Source organism: Nymphalis io, chromosome 12, assembly GCF_905147045.1.
Source record: "Nymphalis io chromosome 12, ilAglIoxx1.1, whole genome shotgun sequence".
NCBI classification, from domain to species: domain Eukaryota; kingdom Metazoa; phylum Arthropoda; class Insecta; order Lepidoptera; family Nymphalidae; genus Nymphalis; species Nymphalis io.
Window position 1 is genome coordinate 575,042 of NC_065899.1, and position 13,363 is coordinate 588,404.

Genomic DNA, 13,363 nt, shown 5'->3' on the forward strand with positions numbered 1-13,363 from the left:
TCACCTAATGAGTTCCCCCTTTTGACCAATTTTTCTATCGCTAAACACCATTTCTTTATTAGTATACGATTATACCAGTTGAAAGAGTAAGTCAGCCAGCGTTAACATCATAGTTCCTACGGTATATATAATAACTAATTCTGTCACCTATTTTTCGTTCGCCTTTAAAATGAATAAATGTAACATATGTATGACTACAAGCTGATGACATATAGCAACAGTGTCGCAGTCACCTGCGTGTTCTGCGTGGGGATCTGCAGCGCCAGCGCCATGCTGTTGGCGTCGAAGTTCTCGTCCAGCGCGATGAGCGCGCCGTGCACGCCGCTCTCGGCCAGGTTGTTGGCGTACTCCTTGAGGTTGATGGACAGCAGCCAGCGCTGCAGGCGCTCGTTGGTCCACACCAGCACGTCGCGCGCCACCAGCTCGGCCGCGCGGCGCCGCTCGTCCAGCGCGCGCACGGAGTAGCCCACGCGCTTCAGGCACGCCACGCCGAAGTGCAGCGACGTCCTGCGCACACCAACCACTCGCTCACTGACGAGCCCCACCGGCCCTTGTGTCGGACTGCCCTCCCATCGGATTATGAGAGTGAGGGAGTAGACATTGCACCTGTGCTTATGCACACTCTTGTGCACTATGATATGATGTGTACTTATAAAGGCTAGGAGACCGGCCCCAGTGACCGATATCGGTCAGGAGGCCACGATCACTTTACCTGTGAAAACTGTCAACCATCTTCAGCTGAGTCCGAAGATCTCTTTTTGTGAGATGCTCCAGCATCCGGGCGTCCACCAGACATTCCATAAACGTTGTTCTATATTGAGGTAAACCTGAAAAATGATCATTATATTTCCATTTCTTCACGTTATCTCTGTATTGATTGAATAAGTTTTAGTACACATTTTTTGTTTTATCTCAGTTCGCGTGTTGTTTTATCGTTATCCACGCGTTTGAATGAGCGTCTCCTGTATCGTGGTGGTGTACTCACCCAGCGAGGGCAGCCACACGTTGCCGATCCACTCGTGGTTCATGTCCCCGAAGGCGAGCGCCGCACACGCCGTCCCGCGCGGAGCCGAGGGAGACGTCAGGGAAACCATCTCCTGGATAGCCAGCCGCAGCTTCAGCCGGTGCAGGGGATTGCTGATGCCTGCGAATGGGGACCACTCATTGAACACTTCACTGGTTACCGGTTTTTTTTTTATTTTAGCCAATTCGTTATTCTTTTGCAAAATCGAGGCACCAAGTAGTAGTAAGTACATCGGTTGAAAAGCTCTCAAATGTTTACTCCTAGTTCATCACAGTAAGCTCACCGATCTCCCTCTGGATCTCCTGGTCCGAGAGCGCGGACATGATGGCTCCGGACTTGACGTTGGCGCGGCAGGCCGCCACGTACCAGGCCGGCATACCCACCCACAGCTCCAGCCACGCCACCACCGTGGGCCCGTTCCACAACGCGAAGGGCGTGCCGGCGCGCATGGCCTCGCCCAGCAGCTCGTGGCGGTAGTCGCGCTCCCTGTACAGCCAGCTCAGTCAGAGAACGCGCGCGCCGGGGTCGCCGGACGCGAGCGGGTACTCACTTGGTCTTGGTGCGCGCGTAGTCCTGGTGCTGCAGCGGCGCGTGCGCGTGCGCGTCGTCGTCGCCCAGCGCGGCCAGGCCCAGCGACGACGCCGACGACAGCGAGCGCGGACTGGGCCCCTGCGCCAGCTGCGGGATTGTGCACTACAGAATCTCTTCCGAAAGGCAGGTTAGCAGCACCATCTATATCGTATGATCCTTGCGACTACGTCTTAAATCGGGAACTCACCGGCATTCCCGCTTTTTCTTTCTTGCTGAAGAATCTCCCTAGCGAGCTCTTGATGCCTCTCTTCTTCTGCTGGTGCATGGAAGCGATGGAAACGGCAGAGGCCGCGGCTGCGACTCCTCTGGGTAAACCGGGGGACGCACCCCCCCACGCGGCACTGCTCGAGGCCACTACCCCACCCAGGGATTCCTGGCTGGAGCTAAGAAAATGTCAATATTTTTTTTAATCTAAGAAACAGAAATTCGGCGAAAGATAAAAAAGAAGACCGGCCGATGATGAGTGGACGACGCCGGTCATAAGATTCATATGATTCGCCTATGAGTACACTGATATTTTTTTCAGTGTAACTGTACGATGTTCCCTTAGATACTCAGTAACTAACCCTTCAACCAGTTCATCCATCTCCCGTCATAGGATGATATTACTTTTAATATTTCATTACCCACCATTTCAGGTTCACCAGTCCTAGAGTAGTAAAAATTTAATTTTTAATATATAAAAAATGGGTATCTCTAAAGTTTATTTTACTATCAAACCTTGATTAGCGCATAATTACCTATATATAAAAATGAAGAAGTAATAAAGTAAGCTAATAAAGCGGAGCTTACTTATGAATGTCACCGGGTAGCTCTCAGTACTGAGGTATTGTAATTTTTCTAATGTGATTATAATTGTACGCAATATTGTTAATCATATGTCAATATCAAAAATATAACTGGACAATACTATGTACAGTCATTTTTATAATATATAAAATTATTAAAGAAAAAAAAAACAAAATACACATTACAAATTTATAGCAAAAACACGTCTAAAAGATTGTCCTGTGGCATTGTATCCAAGACACAAGCACTATTGCCTCTCTGCACCGCTAGACTCAGCCTTATACTGAACAATTCGAATAAGGTAGCAAAATTGCCATTTAAAATGGTATATATATATTAACGGTTCATTTGGTTTTTAGAACTTGCAAATTATTAACTTAATATGTGACAGTAATTTTGAAATCATAAAAAGACACTTAAATTTTATTTCTTTGTATAGATTTATAATATTACTGAATGTGTCCAGTGAACAAACTGGTCTGTGATATTGTATAAAATTGAAACGACGAACGAAATTCCATGCAATAGTTATGAATAATGTGTGAAATTATAATATCAAGGCTTTGACACTAATCCTTTGACGCACGAATATAATACAAAACACGAACGAGAGCCTGAATAATTATAAAAGAAAGGAATCACGCACGAATTATCATTTCTAGCGTTGGAATAATCGTTTGTCTAGCGTTCTTAATGGAATTACTATGGATAATATTAAAGCCAATATAAGCCGCTACAGGGAACACCAATCATCACACCATATAGATATGTCTACGTACCGTTTACGCAGTTTAAGTCCAAATATTATCCTTGGAAATATGAAAATACAATCCTTAGTAATTCCATTCGTTTATTTTTATAACAAAAATATTTGAACACTTTACAAAAATATATAGTGTAAAAAATATTTTATATCAATTTAATTTTTATATTAAAAATAAATCTATACATAGTATCTTTTTAATAAATATTTATCAATAGCTATTAATATATTTAAGTTTATCCTCAACTCCATAAAATATTAAAAAAATTATTTTACATTTAAAGCTTGTTGGATAATATAATAATATTATCATATATAAAAAAATACCCTTAAAGTCATCGTTTCTTGTTAGGTTGTTCTGGTAATATCAAAAAAATATTAAATATGGCAACGTCGGGGATACATCTCAATATTATAATTCTGGTTATGTCACTTGGTAAAAAACTTTTTTTTGTAACTAAGCATCCTTTTCAATTTTTGTTAAATATGGCTCAGTACTATTACGTCGAGTGAGAGATTCCTTAAATATCACTAAAATTAACAGATACGTCTTGAGGTAATCGACTTCGTTCTATATTCATTACATTTTATCAGAGGCAAGATATCTAGGACGCAAATAATTAATCCTATGGTGTATGCACGCAAAGCCGTCATTTGCTCAAAGTTTCTAGGGCATTCGCTATATACACACGGACGCAAACGAACTAAATTTTTCGCCAGATCTATTAAAATCTCAAAATATATCTTTTATCTCATATATAACTCGCAGAAGAACTCGGGTGATGAAGTAAATAATTGTTCAGTATATCGTACAGCTTAGATTTCAAACAGAGTTTGTGGGGGGCGTAATTGAGCGAGTCGTCGGGACAGTCGCACCGGGCACTCGCCAGGGAGGCCGACCGACTCCGCCCGGGCGGGGCGGGCGGAGGTCGAACGCGGCTAGGTCGAAAGGTAGGAACTGACGAACACCTGTGGATAGGGATCCTCGCGAGGCTTCCCGACACGATCGACGTCCTGGGCGGCGTGAAAGCATTCAGGAGCATCGCATTAAACATTTAAAAGCATTTCATAAAAAATTAAGATCGATCGGCTCACGGCACAAAAGTAAAAGGCAGCGGACTCACGAGTCGTAGGGCGCCGGGTAGTGCGCGCGCAGGCGCTCCCGCTCGGCCGCCAGCGCGCGCGCGGCGCGCTCCAGGCGCAGCGCGCGCGGCGCGTCGGCGTCGCCCGCGTCCTCGCACAGCTGCAGCTGCGGACGCCGGCAGCGGTCAGCGACGGGCGGTACGAATTCAACGGAAGCGGAAAACTAGTACGGCGGGGGACCGAGGGGATCTTCCACGAAGCTCAACGGGAAAGCGAAAATTTTGCATTGCGGTATACGAGCGCTAGCCGGTACCTCCTCTAGTATTACAGAGCGTGATCTGCGGGAAAACCGCTTTCCGATATTTCGCTCGAAAATTTAGGCTCCGCGCGAGTCGGAGGTCGCTCTCGGCCCCGCCGGCGCTCCCGGGTGCGGACCGGCTTTGCGTCCGAGCGAGGGGAGTGCGATCGTACTTTTCCGGAGACTACGTGGGGGTGGACGGGGAGGCCGCAGATCTGGTGGCGGGGTCGGAAAAGCGGCAAAATAGATCGGGCGATCGGGTGTCGAGTGCGAGGCGGGGTTGCAAAATGCTGTCGGGTGAGCGAGGAGTGCGGGTGGGGGACCGACCTGGCTGGAGGGCAGGCTCTCGGAGGCGGGCACGGCGCGGTAGTGCGCGTGCGCCGGAGACATGGAGGCCGGCGCCTGCCCCACACAAGTGTTCGGTTAGCGGCGAGCTCGCAACGCAACGGATTATGTTTGGACATACTTACGAGCGGGTCGACCTTGTGACGGTTCGATTCTACATTTAAGTGCGCACAAACAGATTATGAAGGCTCAATGCGCTTGATGAAATTTGAAATTTCTGACTTTTTTAGCATTTATCTTTTATATATCTCTTAATATAACAATAAATAATAAGTTGAGATTCATGTAAGCCCGATAGGCTGGGGAATGTTCATTTTTAAGTGCCCGAATTTCAGATCAAACACTACACATAGCTACAGTATCATTTTACAGCTGTTTTATTGTTATAGGAAATTAATTCGAGGCACAAAGTTAAGTTAGTGTAAGTTTCCACGGTAGTTGTGGTATAGTATGAGGCGATGTGGAGGTGTGGTACTCACGGTGTGGTACTTGTGGTGGTTGGGCCTGGAGGGCGAGGCGGCGGGGGGCGGAGACTCCGCCCGTCGCGACACCACGTTCATGTGCTCGTAGCTGCCCACCTGTAAGTCACGACGCGTTAGAGTGGGGCGGGTGTGGGTCGGCGGGGCTGGGACGGTACTGACCCTGGACTCCAGCTCCTCCGCACGTGCTTCTGTGCTCTGCTTCTCCTCCTGTATGAGGCGTATCTCCGTGTTGATGGCGTCCAGCTGTTCCTGCAGCATGAGCGCGAGGGCCGCCGCATCTGTGTGTCCGCCCTCTGCACCTTCAGACTCGTCGTTCTGAAGTAAAATTTCATGAGATCAATTACTCTATATTTCAAAACTGTTTTAGTCTGGACTATAAGTATAGGCCAGCCCATCTCCTTAGAACTATGTTAACGTTTCGAGCATAAAATCGGCGTCGACACATATGAAACCGAATACGAGCTGCCGAGCTGAATGAATTTTGAATCTGTGTGTAATATTAGTCATCCAAGCAAATAATTCAAGTGTGGACAGGGCGCCGAATACATTACGAATAAATTTCATAGATTAACTGTTCAATTATATTCATTATTATATTATTAAAGTTTAACTTACACGTTAGACTTTTTAAATCGCCTACTCGTAAAACTATAAATCAATTCTAAAAATATTTTAATATAAAATAAAAAATAATGATAAATGTTGATTCTTTAAATGGAAACGCAATGATAAGTACAACACATGATCATATGAGCTTGTCCAGCTACAGAGTGGTATGACTGGGTGTGCGTACCTCTGCGTCGCTGGACACGTCGAAGGCCTGCACGCCGGCCAGCACGTGCGCCTGCTGCAGCTTCTCCCACGACCCGTCCAGCTAGAATGATGTCCGCGGGTGTTTTATAACGCTAATGACTGAGTGACCTATTACGAGTAACTGTGATCTAAACGTGCAAGAGAGTTTGTGACTTTATAATTAGCTAATACTGGTGATCAACTAACTAAATTTGCTCTATAAAATTAAATTCTAGACGATTTCTTATTTTCAAGTCTGGTCATTCGTCTGCTCTTGAATCCCTATATTTATCGGAACCCCGAAAGATCTTCGATTTATATAATACCTCTGAATGTGATTCGTTTCAGATGAGATATCAGATTACACCGTATTTTCTTACACCAGTGTGGCGTAGTCGGGCTGTGATGGAGGAAGTGCAGAACAATTACGTGGAATAGAAAGAGCATCACACCCTTTCGATCTGATGTCCATACTAATTAGTTGACCACGGTTGTTTCTACGACGGTATAGTGTCCAGCGAACTCTTAACCCCAGTCACCTTGGGCGGGAAGTGCGCGAGCGGCGGCTGCGGCGCGGCGGGCGACAGCGAGCGCGTCAGCGCGTCCGTCTGCTGGATGTTGAAGGCGATCTCCGCCTGCAGCATCTGGCGCTTCAGCTGGAAACGGACCATGAACAATTGTTTCACTATCGCGTTACATCATCTTAATATACGCACGCAATATAGAGATGGTTGCCATCTCTCCCAAAGTAATAATATAGTATTATATAAGTTTAGTGATTCAATTTTGTCGTAAGAATCAAAATTGTGTAGTGTTGAGCAAACGCGGTACTACTGTGACGTTTGATACACTAGTATCTACTTTTGCTCTTCGACTCCAGATTTCCTGTCAGCCTCACCTGTTCGGTCTCCATCCTCCACTTGGCGAGCTCCTTCAGTATCTCCGCCTTCTCCGAAAGCAGCTCGTCTGCGTACTTCCGCGTCTTCTCCAACTCCTGAGTGAGCGCGTTCTTTTCGTCCAGGGAATGCATTCTCTCTTTGAGATGCACTTGTAATCTGAACAAAAAAAAATGACCAAAATTCGTCACAGCTTATGGAAATCAGTATAGTAGTTAGTATTTTAATTTCAAAGATGTTGTTGATGTTTTCCTAAATAACTGCTATTAATGTAACTACAATATTAACTACAGTATATGATAAAACAGTACTTTTAATAAAAGTATTTCTAGCAAAGAGTCTCAATAGCAGTACAGGTTGTGGTAATATTGTTTATTGGTGAACTTCAGTGGTCTTGGTTTGTCCCATCAAATAATGAGAGAGAGGGACGCCCAAACTTGTGCACTACAACATCTCTTACGTAATTGACTGGTCTCCGTTTAAATAGGCCGTCGTATCCAAAATAGTTCCGGAGGACTTCATTCATGACAGAAGATGCAAATGTTTAAAATTCTTACAATTTACGTGTAAGCGGGCATTTGAGAAACAGCAGTAGGTGATATTCTTTTGTTACCTGTCATTTGACTCGGATAGAAGTTTGTCCACAGTCGCCGATAGTCGAGTGTTGTGCTCTTCGTTCATCCGCAGCCGTTGGTTGAGTCTCATCAGCTCTGCGTTTTTCTCTTCCACGTTCGCCTCTAGCCTTTGAATGCGATCCTCAGCCGAGCCGTGTCTTTCTTGAGCCTAGAAAGATAGAAAAATATTATTAAAATTTATATACAGAACTATAAAATTAGATTTTAATTTGAAATATTTTCCCAATGTATCGTGTAGACATTTATCGTCTAAAATAATTCATTGACCAGCAACGCCTTTGTCTATTCTCATTTACAAAACTACTATTAGTACCCACCATCTCCGTTCTACGTCAAAGCACATGACAGATGAAAGTGAGCCTAAAAAACTTACAGTACAGTACATTTTCTTTTACCTGGCTGAGCGCTTCCATTCTCGCTTTAAGTTGCTCCTCCATTTCTGGCAAGGAAGACATCTGGGCCAACTTCTGTGTGGAGAGTTCTAGCTTCTCCTCGATGGCCGCGATCTTCTCTTCTTGCAGCTGAAATGTTGAGAGTGTAATGACGGTGTGATGGTCACGTGGCTATGTCGAATGGTTTGCGTCTATTTACTCTAACGACTTCAAGTTATATGTTGGGCAACGTGTGACGTGTATTGTTCATGCAAGTGCGTATTAAAACAAATCGGGATGTGATTTTAGTAATATTAATGTTGAAACATTTGATAAAATCTATTTTATATCGAATGTAATCGATAATCGATCGGTAAGTACAACAATATTATAGTCCTGGTTAATTTTCATATTGTTTATATTAAATTTCTAATAATAAAATTCATCCTCACGATAAAAACACAAATAAAACTTAAAATCAAAAACATCACACGACACATGAATCAAAATAACGTTATGGTTGTATGTAATGATACGCTCATGATCATAGTGATCGCTCATCTGTTCTCGCTGTGCTGACATACCTTGAGCTGTGCCTGCTTGTGCTGCAGTTCCTGCTCCAACTTCTCGTTGAGGTCGTGCAGGGACGTGGATTCGCGTTGAGCGTTCAAGTATCGCTTCTCTAGAGTTGCTATCCTCTCCTCCTGCAAAAATACGAAGGTATTCTTCAAATAGCTATCAGGAAGTTATAGTAGAAGAATATAACAGACTTGGTTAGTGTTAAATATGAAGAACGATGCTTAAAATAATTATTAAAAATGGATTACTAACCTGATCTTCCTTTTGTGCCACGTTTTCTCTCAGGTCGCGCTGTAATTTAGCACACTCGTCCTGCTTTTTCGCTAGCTCTTTCTCACCCTTCGTCAATCTATCTTCCAACTCAGTTACTTTATTGTTAAGCTCCGCGACCCGACGCTGCCACGAGCTCAGTTCCGCTGACTGAGAATTGAAAACTCTTGTTAATTATATAATATAACGTCTAGAAATAAATAGGTGCTGTGGTCAAAGAACTATGGATGATTTATACTTAATATTTTACGTCAATCACGTACAAAGGGTGACATTAGTTTTAAAACTTGAAAATCAACCATGCCTGACAATGTCACGGTAAGATAAAGGGGTTAATAAGATGAGTGGTGATATAATTGAAGGGTGCGTATTCAAATCTTGCCTTTGGATATGATTTTAAAATTTATTGATACGGTATGGTGTACGACTTGACAATCTAACTAAAATTACTCATGGGACAATTGTGTAACTATTTTTAAAGATCAGAGAAACGGCGCCAAGAAGCGGTAATTGTGTGCTACTACATATTATAGTATAATACTATACTAATAAATATGCATGCATAATGAAAATCTAACAGGCAACAATTTATATTTATTGTAAATGTTGATAAGTTATCAGTTTATGATAATTAAATACAAACAGCAGAGCGATTCTGTATGAATAAACTCGAAACGAATACGAAAACGATCGTTATATAAAAAGTTATAGGTAACATTGACTGTAGTAAATAATTATTAGATTTTCAACAAGTGTTTTTTTACAGAATAGCACTGCAAGTATTTTAAAAGCACAATTCAAAAATGTAAAGCGAATTTATGGTTGCATTAGTTGCAATGCTATTATTGTGTTAATACATGCGCATGTTTTAGAAACAAAAAACATAATCAATAACATAATATTATAATGTATAAAAATGTTGAAAATGCGGCAACATTTAAGTATTATTACTTTAAACGGACATATGCGAAATACGATTAATACCTACAGTCCTACATGCATTGAAAATCATCAGTGATGTATTTCAACAACTTTCTATACATTTTAAAAATAACTTTCATAACATTATTACCCGACTACGAGGCAGCCGAAGGGTTTGGATATTTTAGTTTATGTGTTTTTGTTATAAGTATAGTATTATAAAGCGCTTTAATCACTTTTTTTATTTTCTTACATCCGTATTGACAAACAATTATACACTCAGATGGAAATTAACGCTACGCTCATATAGGCATTGCGTCCGTTGTGTTTTTATTAACGAACAATACTCCTTGGCTATGCGAACGCACTGCGTCGAATAACGATCTGTGATTGGTTCATTTACGTTGCTAAGTTTAAAACCGAGATGGTCCAGTGGTAAGAACGCGTGAATCTTAACCGATGATCGTGGGTTCAAACCCGGGCAAGTCACCACTGAATTTTCATGTGCTTAATTTGTGATTATAATTCATCTAGTGCTTTACGGTGAAGGAAAACATCGTGAGGAAACCTGCATGTGTCTTATTTCACTGAAATTCTGCCACATGTGTATTCCACCAACCCGCACTGGAGCAATAAGCGTGGTGGAATTAGCTCCAAGCCTTCTCTTCAAAAAAAAAAGGGAAAGGAAGGCCTTAGCATTCATATTCGCAGGCTGTTACGGTATGACATAAATAATAATTCGTGATGAATTTCTAGGTTTGTAAGCAATGTATTGTACTTATTGTCATTTGCTCGGTAGGCACATCGTCAATATAAGTATCGAATTATTCTTCGTCTATCTGTCTACCGAAACTGTGTCTCGTCATATTACTTGAGCTAATTTAATGAGCGCCGCATTTTTCTAATAATTTATTTCTGATTTTATGCCGACCTTACGTGTTTGTGCGCACTGTGAGTCCTCATAGTATTGTTTGTGAATACGGGCATGAATGTCCTAGTCTTATTCTCACATAAATTTGGAGAAGCAACAATAAAAGTATTTCTCATTATTATGTATTTAAAAAAATATTCCGTAGTCGGGTTTATATAAATTGTAATAATTTACTTGGAAATATATATATATATATATATAATTATTATAAGCAGTCAACCCATTGCGTTGACTTAGCTAGAAGCAGTTGTAATAATCACTTTATTGGTTATATCAAAAAAGTCAGCAGTTCGAATGATCTATGACCAACATGGCGCTGACCTGCTTGGCGATCGTGTTTTGGAGCTCAGTGAGTTTCTTGCCCTCCGTTTCGCCGTTAACACTACTCTCCTGCGACGATCATTAAATAAATAAATAACTGTTTACGCCCTTCCGCTATTGTCATCTTATAAGAACATACTAATCACAATTTAATAATAATTATATCTTACTTTACGCCCTATTCCTCGATACTAAATACTTTGCTAAATTTTTCTGAAGAACTCTTTTCTAAAGGTCTCTGACTGAATTTCAGCCACGGCGGCCATATTCAAGAATTAACCATCGCGCCGGAGATATTGATAGTGCAATTGTTTGCGGTAACACTCTCTACTCCACTCTCCAATCCTTCCTCAAAATTCGATGGGAAGGCATTTCGAAGCGGGAGGATCAGACGCAGAACGGTCTTTAAGGTACTTTTATGAAGTTATCTAAATACTGCCAATTTACAAAGTTGGCGCCTGACAGCCACAGCCTGACGGATATTAGAATTTAAAAAGAGGAAAAGTTGAAAACTTTAAGTTAAGTTGATAACTAGTCGATAACACAAAAAAGGACGAAAGTACTTTCGGTGTATTACAGCGGTAAGTAAATTAGAAAAATGTATGAATATCCTCATGTCCGTAACCAGAAGTGGCGAGGCAAAGATCGTATTAAGTAACATTACAGAGTGACCCCGATGCGGAAGGGCATTCACTTATCATGCCAACTAACGTCTCGTTATGCTAGACAAAACTTCTAATTAGTTAATTTGTTTTACTCAATCCTTTGCACGTACAATTTCACTATCCAACAAAATGTGAATTCACATAAGCTAATTTAAAAACTAGTATAGACGATAGTAATAAAGGAATTGAGTAAAACGTTATTATTAATTCTAAAACATGACATAACGCTACACAACCATTCAAGAAGCTCCTATGTGTAATTGTCTATGTTATATTTTGTTCATCTTTCGTTGTGTTGAATGTTGTGTGTAGTTGTTTATGTTTCGGAATATCAAATTGTTTAGCTTTGAATATCGATTTAAAACAATCTATCTCAAAAGCCTTATATTACAGCTTCGGTCGTTTTTGTTGTTGTAAATTTGTGTTAATGGTGTGTAGTCTGGGATGTTTCTGATTGGTTACCTTAGTTTGTTGCTGTTCGCCGTTCTGTTCCGGCGAGCCTGTTGTGGCTGTGCCATTCTCTTTGGGCTTTTCCCCGTCTTGCGTGCCAGACGCTTTGTATTGCTGTAACTGTTAAAATACTACGCTAGACTTGGTTATACGGAATCAAGACGTTGACATGAATAATGTGTCAAAAATACCATATTTTATTTTTTTCGTTTTTGTTATTGAACCTAGTTTTTGTTAGATATTTTTAATAAATGGATTTAATACAAAAGTATGATTTAGGTAAATTACTAAAAGTGTAGTTATATTTTTATAATTAGGTTGTGTAATTCTAAGCTCAAATGTTTCTTAAGTATGACAATTTCGAAACGTTTTAGCTAATAACAAAACGCACTTCCTCTTTGGTTAACGCTAATTCTTCTTCCAGAGCTGTGTTTCTCTCTAATGCAACTCGCAGCCTTTCTCGAACCTGGAATATAAGGAAATATTGTTGATTGAGAAATTTAATAGCTATTTGGATACGCAAGATTTATGGAAGATGGAGGATGGTATAAGTTGAAACTAAATCAATCAAAATTTAATTGGTAATTAAGATAATCAATCGCCTGGACTAATAGATACAGAATAATTTTTCGTAACATTTACAAGCATGAATTGAGATGTCTTCTCATCAAGTATTACATACCTTCTCGTCGAGCGCCTTGTGGTGTTCGAATAGACTCTTCAGCGCTTTCAAAACTTCCACTTCGGACGAGACCCCGGACTGAGCGGCCGCCTGCCGCTTCACCACCGTCATGCGCAGTGAGCGCTCGTGTCGTGACACTAAGCATTCTAGATGCTCTAAGAGTAACTGGAAACAGAAATACGTTGTATTTTTATGTTATTTGTTTTCCTTGACCGATTTTGTGTGAAGCTTTCAAATCTATCTATATAATAATAATATATCCATTGTTTTCTAAGTTATATATAAAATAATACGGTACCAATGTGCAGACTTTATATATAATGATTTTTTATAAATGAAGTTATTTTATTTTTTCCTTAAATAATTTTATCAAAGATAGTAATTACAACATCCAGACCTAAAACATAAGTGAGTTACGGCAAAACCATATTAATACTTTTATCGTTGAATATAACCGCTTTCCCTAAGGGCAAAC

The 13,363-nt window shown here is 41.2% G+C and overlaps 1 protein-coding gene across 9 annotated transcripts in view; it reads right to left on the bottom strand.

Annotated features, from left to right (window-relative positions):
• LOC126772162 (liprin-alpha-1) overlaps positions 1-13,363 on the bottom strand; it is a 148,066-nt gene that overhangs the window by 3,667 nt on the left and 131,036 nt on the right. For 3 of the 9 annotated variants that reach the window (XM_050492362.1, XM_050492369.1, XM_050492367.1), the window contains exons 3-23: positions 12,889-13,053; positions 12,598-12,672; positions 12,219-12,326; positions 11,092-11,160; positions 8,901-9,068; positions 8,654-8,773; positions 8,094-8,219; positions 7,677-7,846; positions 7,066-7,222; positions 6,707-6,823; positions 6,169-6,249; positions 5,373-5,690; positions 4,876-4,950; positions 4,292-4,416; positions 4,137-4,181; positions 1,803-1,998; positions 1,575-1,702; positions 1,308-1,510; positions 986-1,144; positions 713-827; positions 234-507 (exon numbers count right to left, since the gene is read on the bottom strand). In XM_050492362.1, the coding sequence (XP_050348319.1) occupies positions 234-507; positions 713-827; positions 986-1,144; positions 1,308-1,510; positions 1,575-1,702; positions 1,803-1,998; positions 4,137-4,181; positions 4,292-4,416; positions 4,876-4,950; positions 5,373-5,690; positions 6,169-6,249; positions 6,707-6,823; positions 7,066-7,222; positions 7,677-7,846; positions 8,094-8,219; positions 8,654-8,773; positions 8,901-9,068; positions 11,092-11,160; positions 12,219-12,326; positions 12,598-12,672; positions 12,889-13,053 (2,994 nt within the window). Of the gene's footprint in view, positions 1-233; positions 508-712; positions 828-985; positions 1,145-1,307; positions 1,511-1,574; positions 1,703-1,802; positions 1,999-4,136; positions 4,182-4,291; positions 4,417-4,875; positions 4,951-5,372; positions 5,691-6,168; positions 6,250-6,706; positions 6,824-7,065; positions 7,223-7,676; positions 7,847-8,093; positions 8,220-8,653; positions 8,774-8,900; positions 9,069-11,091; positions 11,161-12,218; positions 12,327-12,597; positions 12,673-12,888; positions 13,054-13,363 lie in introns of those variants that run through there. The other 6 variants (XM_050492364.1, XM_050492366.1, XM_050492365.1 and 3 more) reach the window with 6 other exon arrangements.